Source organism: Nansenia antarctica (genome assembly GCF_963989245.1).
Source record: "Nansenia antarctica genome assembly, chromosome: 20".
In the NCBI taxonomy this organism is placed as follows: domain Eukaryota; kingdom Metazoa; phylum Chordata; class Actinopteri; order Argentiniformes; family Microstomatidae; genus Nansenia; species Nansenia antarctica.
The window spans coordinates 15,535,486-15,547,347 of record NC_137693.1 but is presented as its reverse complement, the minus strand read 5'-3'; the positions used below and the strand labels follow the sequence as shown (position 1 = coordinate 15,547,347).

The 11,862-nt window shown below is 43.9% G+C and overlaps 2 protein-coding genes across 3 annotated transcripts; both read left to right on the top strand.

Moving 5' to 3' along the window:
• The first annotated feature begins 233 nt into the window (after positions 1 to 233).
• On the top strand, positions 234 to 2,074 carry pigw (phosphatidylinositol glycan anchor biosynthesis, class W). The gene is made up of 2 exons (XM_080550107.1): positions 234 to 306; positions 494 to 2,074. The coding sequence occupies exon 2, from the start codon at positions 497 to 499 to the stop codon at positions 1,982 to 1,984; it is 1,488 nt and encodes a 495-aa protein (XP_080406233.1). The 5' UTR covers positions 234 to 306; positions 494 to 496; the 3' UTR covers positions 1,985 to 2,074.
• A 1,583-nt stretch (positions 2,075 to 3,657) lies between these two features.
• ggnbp2 (gametogenetin binding protein 2) lies at positions 3,658 to 11,754 on the top strand. 2 transcript variants are annotated; one of them, XM_080549752.1, is made up of 13 exons: positions 3,658 to 3,799; positions 4,430 to 4,510; positions 4,721 to 4,974; positions 5,283 to 5,381; positions 6,449 to 6,562; positions 6,796 to 7,005; positions 7,124 to 7,298; positions 7,451 to 7,639; positions 9,659 to 9,806; positions 9,935 to 10,060; positions 10,171 to 10,319; positions 10,444 to 10,683; positions 10,961 to 11,754. In XM_080549752.1, the coding sequence occupies exons 1-13, from the start codon at positions 3,707 to 3,709 to the stop codon at positions 11,144 to 11,146; spliced, it is 2,064 nt and encodes a 687-aa protein (XP_080405878.1). In that variant the 5' UTR covers positions 3,658 to 3,706; the 3' UTR covers positions 11,147 to 11,754. The 2 variants fall into 2 exon arrangements, with proteins under 2 accessions (XP_080405878.1, XP_080405877.1); XM_080549751.1 differs by having other exon boundaries at positions 9,659 to 9,854.
• Positions 11,755 to 11,862: the final 108 nt, after the last annotated feature.

The window sequence follows — 11,862 nt, the reverse complement described above, 5'->3', positions numbered from 1 at the left end:
CGACTGGTATTGGCATACTTATTATGAATTTAGTAAGCAGTATGCAGTATATACTAATTGAGTATGCTAGTATGCCATTTCGAACACAGCCAAAGCCTGTGGTTGAAAGATGATTGAAACGTCATTGACGTTACGCACAGGAACGCCCTCGTGACGTAACGCACGGGAACGCCCCTCTTACAGAACGCGGAAATAACAACATGAATGTGGTCTCCTGCAGCAAGTCTTTCACGTTGGTCTACAATGCGATGGTAGGGTATCGCTCGTTCATATTCTGAGTCACGCAAGCTACAGCCCTCATCTGCGGTAAGTGATCAATTATCCAATTCCAGAATCATGTTAGATCCCCAAGCTAGAAAAAGGATATATTATAAATAACGTTTTCCTCTCGTCAGAACTTCGATTGTACCCGGATATGAGGGATTACTTGTACAACGTGAACATGAGCTGACAGCTTGATTTTTTAAAATCATATTGTCCACTTCTTTTGTAGGCAATGTCACAGAGGGAATTGAAGGAGGCGTTCGTCAGCCATCTCACAGGGACCAGCCTGGAGGAAGTGGCTCTGGGGTCCTTCCTGGCCCCCCTGTGCCTGATCAGCAGAGGGCTGTTTCTCATCCTGTATAAACAAGGCAAAGGGACACTTCCTCTCCCCTGGGTTCCCCACCTCCTCCTGGACTTCTCCACAGTAATACTGCCCCTCGTCCTGTCATGCACCGTCATGAGTGACATTCTTCACTTGGTCATCGTGAGCCTGGCCTTTGTGACCCTGGGGGTGATATTCCATATTTACTATAATAAAAGCTCTCCTGATATCGTGCACTTTAAAGATGCTGTCAATAGCTTTCTGCAGAGCCACGTTCAGTGCAACCAGGTCCCCTTTGTGACCATGTTTCGAGTGCTGGTCAATGTGAAAACTGCCATAAGCATTCTGGCTGTGGACTTCAGTGTGTTCCCAAGGCGCTATGCCAAAACAGAAACATATGGGACGGGGGTTATGGACTTTGGTGTCGGAGCTTACGTCCTTGCAAACGCTTTTGTCTGTCCAGAGGCACGGAGGAAGGACATCTCAGGATCCAAGTTAAGCCACGTTGTTAAACAGATCGTGTCTGTCTGGCCCCTGGTTTTCCTTGGCCTAGTAAGGCTGGCGAGCCTCAAAATAACTGGGTACCACGAGCATGTGTCAGAGTACGGTGTGCACTGGAATTTCTTCTTCACACTAGCCATAGTCAGAGTGGTGGCCTCTGTGCTGTTAGCTCTATTCCCAGTCAGTTGGTCATGGCTCCTGGCCCTTCTTATTGGGGGCCTTTACCAAATGACCCTTGAGATGTCTGGGCTGAAGTCTTTCATTATCCACAACAGTGACAGGACCGGAGGCTTTTTTCACGCCAACAAGGAAGGCGTTTCCTCTGTCGTGGGCTATGTGGCGATCTACATGGCAGGAGTCCAGATTGGACACTACGTGATGCGACCCAGAACACAAGTGAAAGACTGGATCAGATTGATTTGTAATCTGTTGGTGGGAAGCGGTGGTCTATATGCTGCTTTGTACGCATGTCAGACATTTGTAGAGCCAGTATCTCGCAGAATGGCAAATCTACCGTTCTGTATATGGACTGTTGCCCAGTCTTTGTTTTTCTTGTGCTGTTTAGGCAGTGCTGATTTGGTTTTAGTATTTTCCAAAATTGTATCAAACTGTTCCCTGGTGTCATCCTCTTGGAATCCACAAAGGAAGGACGACTCTTCATCTAAGGAGAAAATTGCCAGGAAATTGGACGGACTTTGTCTTATTCAAGCTATCAACCGTAACCAGTTGTTATTTTTCATGCTAGCAAATTTAATGACAGGTTTGACAAATGTGCTCGTGGACACTTTCAGTAGTAGCAATTACTTTTCTGTGTGTATTTTGCTGTCATACATGTTTATGAATAGTTTTGTAATCTACATTTTACACCTCAGGGAAATCTCAGTAAAGTTTTGGTAAACCCTGTTTCAATTCACTTCCTAGTACTGAAGACTATAGTTAAGAGAAGTTGGAGCATGGTCAATTTGACTTTGCATGCAATGCAGATTTGTTTACATCTCTGAATAAAATATTCTTATTATGCCAAATGTTTATTCACATTTCATGGAACCATGTTATGAGCATTATAAGAATGCCAACATCATACGAAAGACAGAATTTACTTACAAAAAGAGTATTGAAATGTGTGATTTATTTAACAAAGAGAGTCATATATTTAAAAAGTTGAATTAAAACCTCTGGTTATCTAGTTTAATGGGCTCGCCATGTTTTAGGTCCACCACACGTAAACAATATTCTTTAGCGACATCTAGTGGTCAGATATTAGGTTGTCTCGAGCCTGGAACGTTTTTTTAAAATAATAATCTCCGTCTCGAGGGCAAAGGTTACATGAAGACAGACGTCACGCCTCAGTCGCACTTGTTTGTTTTCGTATAAAACGGCAACTTTTGAACTCGGGTAAGTAAAGTAACGCTGTGTTTGACCCAGAGTGTCATTAGGTGTCTAGTATCGGCACTTATTGTCGGTTTCCGAAATATGAAGATTGTTGTCGGTTTGTTGTACTGTTACGGCGAAATAATTGAGTGGATTATTAAGACGGTTGTTTAATTAGTATCCTCCTTCCTCAGCCTGACGGCAGCTAGCTAACTCACTAGCCGGGTAAGCTGCCAAGGCAACAAAGTTAGCCTAGCTAACCACAACGCGATGTTTCACTGTTGCCTATTTGACAGCAGCGTTAGTGTTCGCTAGCTATAACTTGACATTTAAGTCCACTTAGCAAATGGTTTGTACTAGCGTGCTAATGAGCAGCTAACACCTAGCGCGGTGTCAACCAGCCACGGCAACTGTGACTTAGCCTAACCTGAAGCTATTTTATTTAGTTAAGCTAAATACCAAATAACGTCATCATATCTCTGTTGTGTTTTAATTAACACCGAGGCTCGAGGGCATTTAAGGAATGTAAAAAACAAACAAAACGGTTACTAACATTTGAACATTCTACTAGAACGTCTCTGCGTGAGGAGTCAGATCACCTCTGACCCGTCTGATATTATATTATTACTATATTATTATTATTATTATGATATTATACGTGATTTACTCTGTCTAACTGCAGCGATATATACCATAGTAATATAATATATACCACAGCTATGCGACTTGAAATGACCCCGCTTGAAACGTTAGCCGGTAGCTAAGCTATTATCGGTGAAACTGCGAGTGTCTGATATTGCAGGGTATCCGCGCTGTCATGAAAAGTATTAAACGTTGATAAATACATTTTGGGAAAATCAAGACCCTTAAATAAGTATTAAAGTCTTATCACGATTTTATGAGGTCTTGAATTTTGTAGATATTTTTCTGAATTAGACACTCGTCCAAAGAGTTTGAGTCCTAAAAACGAGTTAATAAAACCGGAAATTGTGTTGTATGATAGTGGTCTAGACTGTTGCAAACTAAAACTGTTAAGTTAAAGGTGTCACTGATGTAAACGGTTACAACTCGAAGTGGCGGTGGTGGAGGTCTGGAAAAATATTGACAAGGTCTTTAAAAAGTCTTAGAAAGGCATTGAAATTAACCTCCAGATTTCTGTATATACCCTGTCTGTGTCCCCGCTGCACCCAGGCAGTGCTGCGGCCACCTCCTCCAGACAGCAGCTGACAGACAGACAGACAGACAGACATGGCGCGGCTGGTGGCGGTGTGCAGGGACACGGAGGAGGACTTCCCTTTCCTCGCCAGGCAGATCCCTCTCTACATCGACGACACTCTGACCGTAAGACAGAGCCCGTGTTTCTGCTCCGTGTTAAGGGGTTAGGCGGTTAGTTTGACGTCTTTGCAATCAGCCTCTTTTGAAAGTGGTGTCAAATGCCCAAGGGGAGGTTGCGAGGGAGAGCACTAGCTTAGCCAAGGCCCTGTCGTCATGTAGCATTAGCTCCACCATCACACCGACTTGCCTGTGATAACCAGCGTTGTTTGCTGTCTCTGTTTAGATGTGGCCTGTCTAACGTGTTTTGTTGTGACAACCTGATTTTAGGTTAGCGTTAGGTAGTGAATCTTGTTAGGTAGTGAATGATGGTTTTCCCAACTCTGAGCCTTTAACCTTACTCATCAGCTAACTGGCTAGAGTATCCATCACTGCAAAGCAAACGAGCCATTATCCTGTGTGCTGTTGCCAGGTGTCTTGTTAGCTAACTGCTTATCTTTTGGGACAGATGTTTTCCACACTGTCAATCAGTATAGCTGCTGGACTATATCACTTATTCTTTTAGCATGGACAGTAGATATCGAAGGTGTCAAATGCATGAATGTAGCTTGTTAAGAGCAGCTTCTCCTGTCCACTATAGGGCCTAGCATGTATCTGTGCAGAGACCCTCTACATGTGGCCCTTGCTTTCCCTCCTCAGATGGTAATGGAGTTTTCTGACAGTGTCATGAACCATGACAGTCACCAGATCAACAACTCTCAAATGAAGCAATTCGTCCAGGTGAGTTGTGTCAATGTCACTGATTGTTTGCGTTTGCTAAACCTGAGATTTGTCTGTATTATTTTTTTTGCATGGCTTGGTATTTACCCGAGGACAGGTTGTTGTTTTTCCATCAAGGGTGTGTCCTTATTAAGGGTTAGGGTGTGTCCTTACTAAGTATGTTTAGTATGTGTTCAGTGTCCTAACACGTTTGTGTGCCTCCTGCCATAGTACCACGGCATGTTGAAGCAGCAGGACCTGAACATTGCCATGATGGTGACGTCCAGGGAGGTGTTCAACGCGCTGTCCCAGCTGGTGCCCTGCGTGGGCTGCAGGCGGAGCGTGGAGCGCCTCTTCTCCCAGTTGGTGGAGTCTGGGAACCCGGCCTTGGCGCCCCTCACAGTGAAGCCCACAGGCGTGCTCTCTGTCACCAAGGCCTGCGTGGCAGACGCCAAGAAGCTCTACACCCTCTTCTATGTCCACGGGTGAGAGACCCATCATAAAACACTAACACTTGGACCTATCATAAGACCTATCATAAAACACTAACACTTATGCATTTTCTTTTGTGATCGTTTTCTGTAGCATACCTCATTTGTACTTGAGTGGCCCTTGTCCCTCAAACCATCTAGATATTGAGTCATGAGGGTTTCTTTTACTGGCAGAAATATTTGACAGCAGAAATATAACATTTCACTGGAATACGCATGTTTTGTTCAGCTTAGTACTGCTCAAATCTGATCTTTACAGTAGCTGTGTAGAGGAGAAAATAATGCTTTTTCATGTGTCATAGGTCAAAGTTGAATGATATGATCGATGCAATTCCAAAAAGCAAGAAGAACAAACGCTGCCAGTTGCACTCCTTAGACACACACAAACCTAAGCCTTTGGGGTGAGTAATATGTGCTTTTTCATTATCAATAACTGCTATCAGACATCACAAGATACATTACATGACTCTAGAGAAGACAACGTTGTTAAGGCGTTCTTTTAAAGTGAAAAACGATTTGAAGCTGTGGAAGTGTGCAGTTCTATGTAGTTTGTGTGATGTTTTTTTATGAATCTTTAGAGAAGGGTGCACAGACAGAGGGGTAGGTTTAGAGAGAGGAGTCAATGGAGGATCCCAGACAGGCAGCAGATGTAGCGTCGCTTTTCACTTTGGAGCGTTTCAGTCCCCCAGCAGGGAGGCAGCACAGCTCGTTCACTCAGAGTTCACATTCCTCAATGGCAGTTTCATGTGTTTGGGTTCATTGTCAGGATCATGTACATAAATGTTGCTTGATTGAAACAATTGTGAAGGTAAAAGTTTACCATGCGATTTATAATTTCTTGAGGCTAAGCCACGATGTATCCAGATGATGATGATGAATGGTTTACTGGCCGTATGCCTGTCATGCTTGTAATGCTCACATGTCTTTTTAAATTAAGTGTGCTGGAGTTTGAAACAGGCCTGAAATTTCAAGGCTGATGAATTTTCAGTGACGCTGATGAATTTTCATACTCTTGGTCAGCTACAGGTGAAGGGGTTATGACAGAGAATTGTGAATAACATATTTTTTTTCCCGGCCTTGAAACACCAATTCAGTAATTAAGACTGAGAGAACGTAAAGGAGTGCTAAAAAAAACAAACACATTCTCTCACGGGCGTTGCCTTTCCTAGATGTCCACTTAAGAGAAACTCAGTTGGGTCCTGGACTAGAGTCACACTAACAATTTAGAGGAAAATAGGCATTGATGGAAGAGCTAAAATATATCTTACAAATCTTACTAATGGAAGCAATTAAATGCATCACAATTACATGGTAAGTAAAAAATAAACACCTGTCACCGCAAACCTGAGCCTGTTCTGGCCCAAGTCAATCAGAAAACCTGTCGGGTTCGGGCTGAACATGTGAATGATAATGTTTGCATGTGTTTATTGATGGCAGATGTGTTTGGTAACCATGGGTTTCCTCACAGGGGAAGCTGGATGGATGTGTGGGAGCTGATGTCCCAGGAGTGCAGGGATGAGGTGGTTCTCATCGACAGCGCCTGCCTCTTAGAGACCCTGGAGACGTACTTGCGTAAACACAGGTAACTTTCCAGTTCTTACCTTGCTTGGGCAGCTGTAGCTTCTAGTTTGTTGGTTTTCAATCCTCCTTTCACCTCTGTCTTTCGTCTCTTCACTTGTTTGCCTGTTTTAACCTGCTGTGGCTTTTCGCTCTTGTATTATGTTTCATTGTGTTTCTTCCTTGTTATGTAAAGCACTTTGTGACCCTTGGTCTGGGAAAGGTGCTGTATAAATACATTTTACTTACTTACTGCAGGTTCTGCACTGACTGTAAGAACAAAGTACTACGGGCATACAACATCCTGGTCGGGGAGCTGGACTGCAGTAAAGAGAAGGGCTACTGTGCTGCCTTGTACGAGGGTCTACGCTGCTGCCCCCATGAGCGGCATGTCCACGTGTGCTGTGAGACAGACTTCATCGCCCACCTCCTCGGCCGGGCTGAGCCCGAGTTTGCGGGAGGATACGAGTATGTGAACCGCTAGGACGGGTCGTCCAGCAAATTAGCCTTTTTCCTAAACGCTACGTCATAACATAGATTTATTAGGATTACCTTTAGTTATATCTGACACATTTCCTTCCGTTAGACGCAGAGAAAGGCACGCCAAGACCATCGACATCGCACAGGAGGAAGTCCTGACCTGCCTGGGGATCCACCTGTACGAGCGGCTGCACCGGATCTGGCAGAAGCTGCGGGCCGAGGAGCAGACTTGGCAGATGCTGTTCTACCTGGGCATCGACGCGCTGCGGAAAAGCTTTGAGGTTTGTATGACGGCAGCAGTACGAACAATCTGATGTGACACACAATCAAACACATTTATCGACAAGTTATCATTGAGAGTTTCCATCAGACACAGGGGCATGGTTACACGGTGTGTTGACGAGTCACAGTACTGATGTGTTGACGTCCACAGATGGCCGTGGAGAAGGTGCAGGGCATCAGCCGTCTGGAGCAGCTGTGTGAGGAGCTGTCAGAGGAGGAGAGGGCGCGCGAGCTGAAGCAGGAGAAGAAGAGGCAGAAGCGCAAGAACAGACGCAAGAATAAGTGCGGCTTCGACATGTCTGAGCAGGAGGCCGAGGGCAAGGACAAAAGCCTGGAGGAGGTAATTGTGCTCTGTGCGTCTCTGGAGGCTCCTCATACATCATTCTCCACGCTTCCCCCATAATGTGTGTTTACCATTCAACTCAAGCCAGTCATTATGTTATTTTGCCATTGTGACATTTAACTAGGAACCTGGGGCCTCATTTATAGAGCTTTGCGTAGAGCTGGCGTAAACAGCCTGCGTACATAGAGAAGCAAGAACATTTACGCACACCAACATTCTGATTTATAAAGCGGTGCGCACGCAAGCGCAAGTTCCACACCTGCTTCCCTTTATAAATCACAATCAACTCAAAATTTTGCGCACGTGAACGAGCGTCGTGTCCCACCCTTTTTAACGCCCATAGTTGCCTAGAAATGGTCAGTGAAACACCCAACAGGACGGCGAAAAAAATAAATGTTTGTGCAACACTTCCACGCAACGAACACGTCATAACAATATGAAACTCTCCTCTCGTCTGCCAGACCATAGATAATATATACCGTACATATATAATATCTATGTGCCACACTGCATCGACAACAGAATCAGTTTAAACGTAATTCGTCCTACTGTTCACCTTATTATTTATGATAATACATTTCATAACATTGTAACAAGTATTGTTTCATAATTACAGATCCAATTAAATATGATTTCCAATTACGGTAAACTGTACAACATATTTGAGGGGTTGTTTTGCAAAAACAGATACCTCCCTTTGTATTTATTATCCTAAATCATGTTTTTTCTTTTAGATTAGATTCAACCTTATTGTCATTGACAGAGTACTAAGACAAGGAAACGCAGTTCGTCATCTAACCAGATGCATTGTGCAAAAGACAGGAATGTTTCAAGTTTATTGTTACGTTATATTACACAAGTGTAAGAGAAATTCTTAGGCTTCGGTTCCTGACATTGCAGCACAAGACATAAGGCAATAGGCATAACACAAGATAAAGGTGACAGTATTACAGGTAAGACAAGATACACTAGTGGTGCAACTAGTAATAATAAATAGTGCAGTAATAAAGTGGCTGTGTGCCTAAAGATTTTGTAGTCTGTATAGGGTGTGCTTGGGGATGATAGTCAGTTGTCTACAGTGGGCTTGTTCATGTTCTTCAATCTATGGACTTTGCAATCATTGGACTGATCGGGAACGTTGCCCACTGAGCACTCGGGAACAGTGAATTGCACCGTTCAACGTGTCCAGCCTCACGCTAGGTGCAATGAATATGAATGTAAAAAGTAAATGTATTTGCATGAACAATATGATACGTACAGTAAAGATATACAGTGTACAGTGTGATGCATACAGGACACAGGCATTGTGCACATATATTTGTGTGCACTCCCTCATATATAATACTTTATAAAAGTATACATATTTACAAAAGGTAATATTTAGATTTATGTTGATGGAGATGTCATCCATTTGAAAGTGTTTCTCCAGTTTCATTCTTCTGCCAGCAGAGTCGCAGTTGCTCGTTTCTCCAGTTCCGTGTGGTTGTGGGTCCCTGTGTGTGTAGAGGTGCATAAAAAAGTAATTTTTTTATAAATCCCAAAATTGCGGGGAGATTTGCGTACGCACGTTTTATAAATGAGGCCCCAGGCGTCTGCTACTGGAGCTTACTAAAGGTAGCCATTGTTGTTTATTATTGTAAATTATTTCTCTGATTTGCGTTCTCTCAGCCCTTCATGTAAACGAAGTAACATACGCAATTGAAGCAACAGACGTGGTAGTTGATTGGTCAGAATTTTTTTAAATTGCCCGTTCGTCCCGCTCTTATCCAGATCAACACACATGCGCTGTTGTTTTCCTATGGACAGCCTCGATGCGTCGTTTCTAACCGGAGCGAAACCACCCTTTTCAAGCGGAGCATCCGTCGGTTGTTTGCTCCGGGAGTGACTTCGAATGCGCGTTCTCACAGCTCCAAACGACGCAGAGCAAAGCAAATTTTATCCTAAACTCCGATTCCAAGTGAAGCAAATGTTCTAGTGAGAACACACCCTAACCCTGCCCTCTCTGGGGTCTTCCAGGGGTCATTAGAGTCTGTTGAGAGTGGATGCAAGGCCTGTTGCAGCCCGGAGCAGGAGGGCAGTTGTGTAGAGGTCATCGTCACCAACGAAAGCACTTCCTGCAGCTGCCCAGACGCCACTCTCCTACGCTCCCCTAAAGTCAAGAAAGGTAATGCTGCTCATCAACCATCACCCAAGAACAAACACCTTACTCTGGGTAAGATCAACCCACCAACACCATCATTTAGAAAAGAACACATCAAACAACTGAGCTGACGGAAGTATTTTGTTTCTCAGGTTTATCACCCCACTGCAACGGGAGTGACTGTGGCTACTCCTCCAGCATGGAGGGCAGTGAGACGGGCTCACGGGAGGGCTCTGATGTCGCCTGCACTGAGGGAATCTGCAACCACGACGACGCAGGTCTGTTTATGGTGGCTCAGTTAGCGGGTTAGTGATGTGTAATTCAAAGCCAGCCATCATGACCTTTGCCGTCCTCATTCTCATGACTGTTTGTCTTTTGTCCTCTGCAGGAGACTTCTCATGTGTTCACCGCTGTGCTGAAGACAAGGAGGAGGACGGGGTGGACAGCTGTGTGGAGTGCTGGGCTAACTCTGAAGAAAACACCAAGGGCAAGAATAAGAAGAAGAAAAGAAAGAACAAGGGCTTATGCAACAATCAGGTGAGACGACACTCAAAGTTACTCACTGTAAGTTGTCCGTTTATCCTGGCTGTTGTCGGATCCCCTAAATAGTTTAGTTTGGTCCACATCGCTAAGTGAAAATGGCTTTTTTTCTTCTTCACAGGGTCAAAAAGCTGAGGGTTGTGTGGAGGGGAACAGGAGAGGCCACAATGCCGCATCGTCACAAACGTGCAGAACCGAAGAGACGTGTGCCAAGTTGTGCTGCGATACCTTTGCCAGCATTGCGCTTCACTTACCGTGGGCAGAACATCGAAAGAACATGTGCCACTATCCCGGGCCCCCAGACGCACACATGTGCTGTGAATGGGACCCCAGCGCCCTCAAGAGTCTCATGGAACTTGTGGTCAGTGAAATAATAATAATAATATCTTAGATTTATATAGCGCCTTTCTCAAACCCAAGGACACTTAACAGAATTCATAGACAGACAGAACAGAAAAACAAAGCAAAGAAACAAAGACCGCGAGAGTGACAAACTAGACTAGAGGCCAAAGGCCTTAGAGAACAGGTGGGTTTTGAGGGCTGTTTAGTTTAAAAGCTATGATAGTCAGTTACTTTTGTTTTGTGAGCTCCAATTAAGTGCATTATTCTAATTGTGTGTTGTGGGTGTTACAAAACAGGAGGACTCTGAAGTGGCTTCAGATGAAGAGAACGGTCTCACACCAGATGAGATCCAGGCTTTTGTGTCCGACAACAAGTCCTTCTACAACAACCGCCACCAGTACCGACAGCACCTGAAAGATAAATTCACCAACTACTGCTGCTCCGTGGAGCAGAGTAAGCCAGGGGGCGCCGGAGGATATTAGCTCTATTATGAAATATCTTTTTACAAGAAAACACTCTGATTAACACTGCTGCACCAACCTTTAAAAAGAGAAAATTCTGAAATACATTGGTGTCTTGTTCAATGATTTTTTTCCCCCTTTGTTTGAAGTAAATGTGATTCTTAATTTCCTCCTGTTCATGTCTGTCTGTGTCTCCTCTCTTCTCTCTCTCTCTCTCTCTCTCTCTCTCTCTCTCTCTCTCTCTCTCTCTCACACCTGTCTTTTCTCCTATTTTTCTCCCACCTTCTCACCCCATCCTTGTCCTCCCTGACCAAACCCAACGGTTTGTTTTTGGTCTCATTTGTAGGCTGCTGATAAAGAGCACCGTGGATTTGATAATAAAGCTTGCAAGCTGTGACAATAGGGATAGATGTTGGTAGTCTTATGTTTGTTTGTTTTTTTGCATTTTGTCTCTCGTCCTGTGACACCTCATTTTAGTGGAAAAAGTTGTACCGATAAATGTGTACAGAAATGAAATTATCTGAATATAAAGATTTTACAGAAAATAAACATCCATTTATAACAATGTTTGGATGTAATGTGAAGAGCGCCATGTGCAAAATTTACAAAATAAAGAATATTTATTCATATGCATTAGAAAGTTGTTTTGTGTTTGTGTACTGTTTCTTGCAGCTCAGTTGTAAGAAGGTCCTTGATTTCATGCATGTCTTACAAGCTGCCAGTAGATGGCGCAATAT